At 43.8% G+C, this 2,601-nt stretch overlaps 1 protein-coding gene across 1 annotated transcript; it reads left to right on the top strand.

Annotated features, from left to right (window-relative positions):
- Positions 1-681: 681 nt before the first annotated feature.
- On the top strand, positions 682-1,143 carry LOC105717975 (oligosaccharyltransferase complex subunit OSTC-like). Its single transcript, XM_064360369.1, has one exon. The coding sequence runs from the start codon at positions 694-696 to the stop codon at positions 1,141-1,143; it is 450 nt and encodes a 149-aa protein (XP_064216439.1). The 5' UTR covers positions 682-693.
- Positions 1,144-2,601: the final 1,458 nt, after the last annotated feature.

Genomic DNA, 2,601 nt, shown 5'->3' with positions numbered 1-2,601 from the left:
ATTGCTTGGCCGAGTCAGAGATTTCTTTTGGTTTCTTTTCTGCACACAAGAAGTCTGTGGGTTGATAGTCTCAGCAGGTGAGTGCAGCTCACAGGACCATCAGGAACCCAGGTGGCCTCTAGCTTTCTGTTGAGCAATCCTTTCCATGTGGCTTTTGTTCCATGCTTGTCCCCAGGAAGATTGCAAGATAAACTTTCTGACTAGCATCCTATCTGATTAGGGCAGGAAGAGGGAGAGAGACATGGGGCAAAAGGCACATGCAGAGGGAATCTGTCCTTTTTAAAGGAGTTTTTATTTTTTTATTAAGACAGAGTCTCACTCTGTTGTCCAGGCTACAGTGCAGTGGAGCAATCTCAGCTCACTGCGACCGCCACCTCCCAGGTTCAAGCGATCCTCTTGCCTCAGCCTCCTGAGTAGCAGGACTGTAGGTGCGCACCACCACACCTGGCTAAATTTTGTATTTTTAGTAGAGTTGGGGTTTCACCTTGTAGCCCAGGCTGGTCTCGAACTCCTGGGCTGGGTTTCGTTCAAGCTAACTTTGGGAGAAATTTAGTTTATAGTTTAAATGATAATACCCCTTCCCCAAAACTAAACCACCCTTGTAAAACTAACCAGGTTAGGAGGATGAGAGGGGTCTGAATTCTGCTAAAATGCAGGCATGAATGACTACCAGCTGCCCTTGCTGCCACCAACATGGAGACTTTGTACCGGATCCTGTTCTTAGTCCTCAAATGTCTCAACCTGAAGCTGAAGAAGCCGCCCTGGCTTCACTTGCCGTTGGCCATGACTGTGTATGCTCTGGTGACGGTGTCTTACTTCCTCATCGCCGGAGGAAGCATTTATGATGTTATTGCTGAACCTCCAAGTATTGGCTCTACGACTGACGAACTTGGGCATCAGAGGCCAGTAGCTTTCTTGGCCTACAGAGTAAATAGACAATATATTAAGGAAGGACTTACATCCAGCTTCCTGTTTACAATGGAAGGTTTAGGTTTCATAATTCTGGACCAACTGAATGCACCAAATATCCCAGAATTCAATAGCTGTCTTCTTCTATTCATTGGATTCATCTGTGTCCAGTTGAGTTTTTTCATGGCTAGAGTATTCATAAGAATGAAACTACCGGGCTATCTGACGGGTTAGAGTGCCTTCGAGAAGAAATCAGGAATGACCAGAGGCGGTTTGAGGTTAAAGGCAAGATGGAGTTAGTTAGATCAACAGATCTCTTTCACTGTCATAATTTTCTCACGGTTTCAATCTTTGCAAAGGTGGTTTCAATCCAATTAAAATAGGAAAGAAAAAGTGTCTAGACACTGGATCTTGGACACACCCTCGTCTTAATGCCTTGGCATTTGCTCCTCCCCCTGTTGAGACACCTTCCCTCCCAACTCCCGGGGGTATTCAATGGCTCTGTCTCTCAATTCCTTCTTGGGTCTGTTACATTCAGCTTCCTCAGAAAGCCTTCCTTGTTCACCTGATTTGAAGCAGTGCTCTCATCGACTCCAACCCTTTCTTCTGCTCCAACGTCTTCATAACACTTAATTCTAACCAACATTAGTGTACATAGCTATTTGTTCATACATTTATGGTCTGTTTTGTTTGTTAGAACGTACACTCCATGAAGGTAGGCACTTTACCTGGCACACTGAAAGCACTCAATAAATATTAGTTGGATGAATGAATGATTGGATGAGTGAATGAATGACCATTTGGCTTATCACATAACTAAAGAGTCTTGCCGAGGTCCAGGAAACAGAGACCTAGTGAGGAAAGAGGCTGTCCTCTCACCTGCAGGTCACCTGCATAGCTGCCTCTGCTGCTACAAGGAACATCTTTTGTTTGCTAATTACATAACAAGAAACTCCACTTTTGGCTGGGTGTGGTGGCTCATGCCTGTAATCCCAGTACTTTGAGAGGCCAAGGTGAGAGGATCACTTGAGCCCAGGAGTTCGAGACTATCCCGGGCAACACAGTGAGACCCCATCTCTACAAAAAATACAAAAATTAGCCAGGTGTGGTGGTAAGTGCCTGTAGACTCGGCTACTCGGGAGGCTGAGGTGGGAGGATCACCTGAGCCTGGAAGGTGGAGGCTGCAGTGAGCCGAGATCGCACCACTGCACTCCAGCCTGGGTGACAGAGTGAGACCCTGCTTAAATAAATAAATAAATAAATGAAACTACTTTCTGTAAATCATGAATGCAGATATTTTACAATAGCTGTATTTATTGTATTTTCAAAACCTAATTGGGCCTTATGGATTAAAAAGCATATGAGCCAAAAGCATTTTGACTCAACACAACAATTATACCCAGTGGCATTAGATGAGAAGCACTTAATGATAAATTATGCTTGTGGCTAACAGAACATTTGCACTAAATGGGTAACATTTTCATTTTCTATTTCAATTTCCACATCGCTTGTAGAGAGCTTCATTACATTCACCCCAAACCTAAGTGAAAGGTTGAGCCTGTACGTCAGGGTTCTGACTTCCCCCTTTACTCCAAACTCTTAAATTGCTTATTTTCTATTCTATAAAAGCTAGGGATCAAGGAGAATTCACACAAAAATCAAGGGATTTAACAAATATTAATTCATCTCCCT

This window comes from Aotus nancymaae, unplaced genomic scaffold (assembly GCF_030222135.1).
Source record: "Aotus nancymaae isolate 86718 unplaced genomic scaffold, 86718_ANA_hifiasm-v0.15.2.pri h1tg000040l, whole genome shotgun sequence".
Classification (NCBI taxonomy): domain Eukaryota; kingdom Metazoa; phylum Chordata; class Mammalia; order Primates; family Aotidae; genus Aotus; species Aotus nancymaae.
Note: the sequence above shows the minus strand (reverse complement) of the source record. Positions and strands in the feature narration are given on the sequence as shown.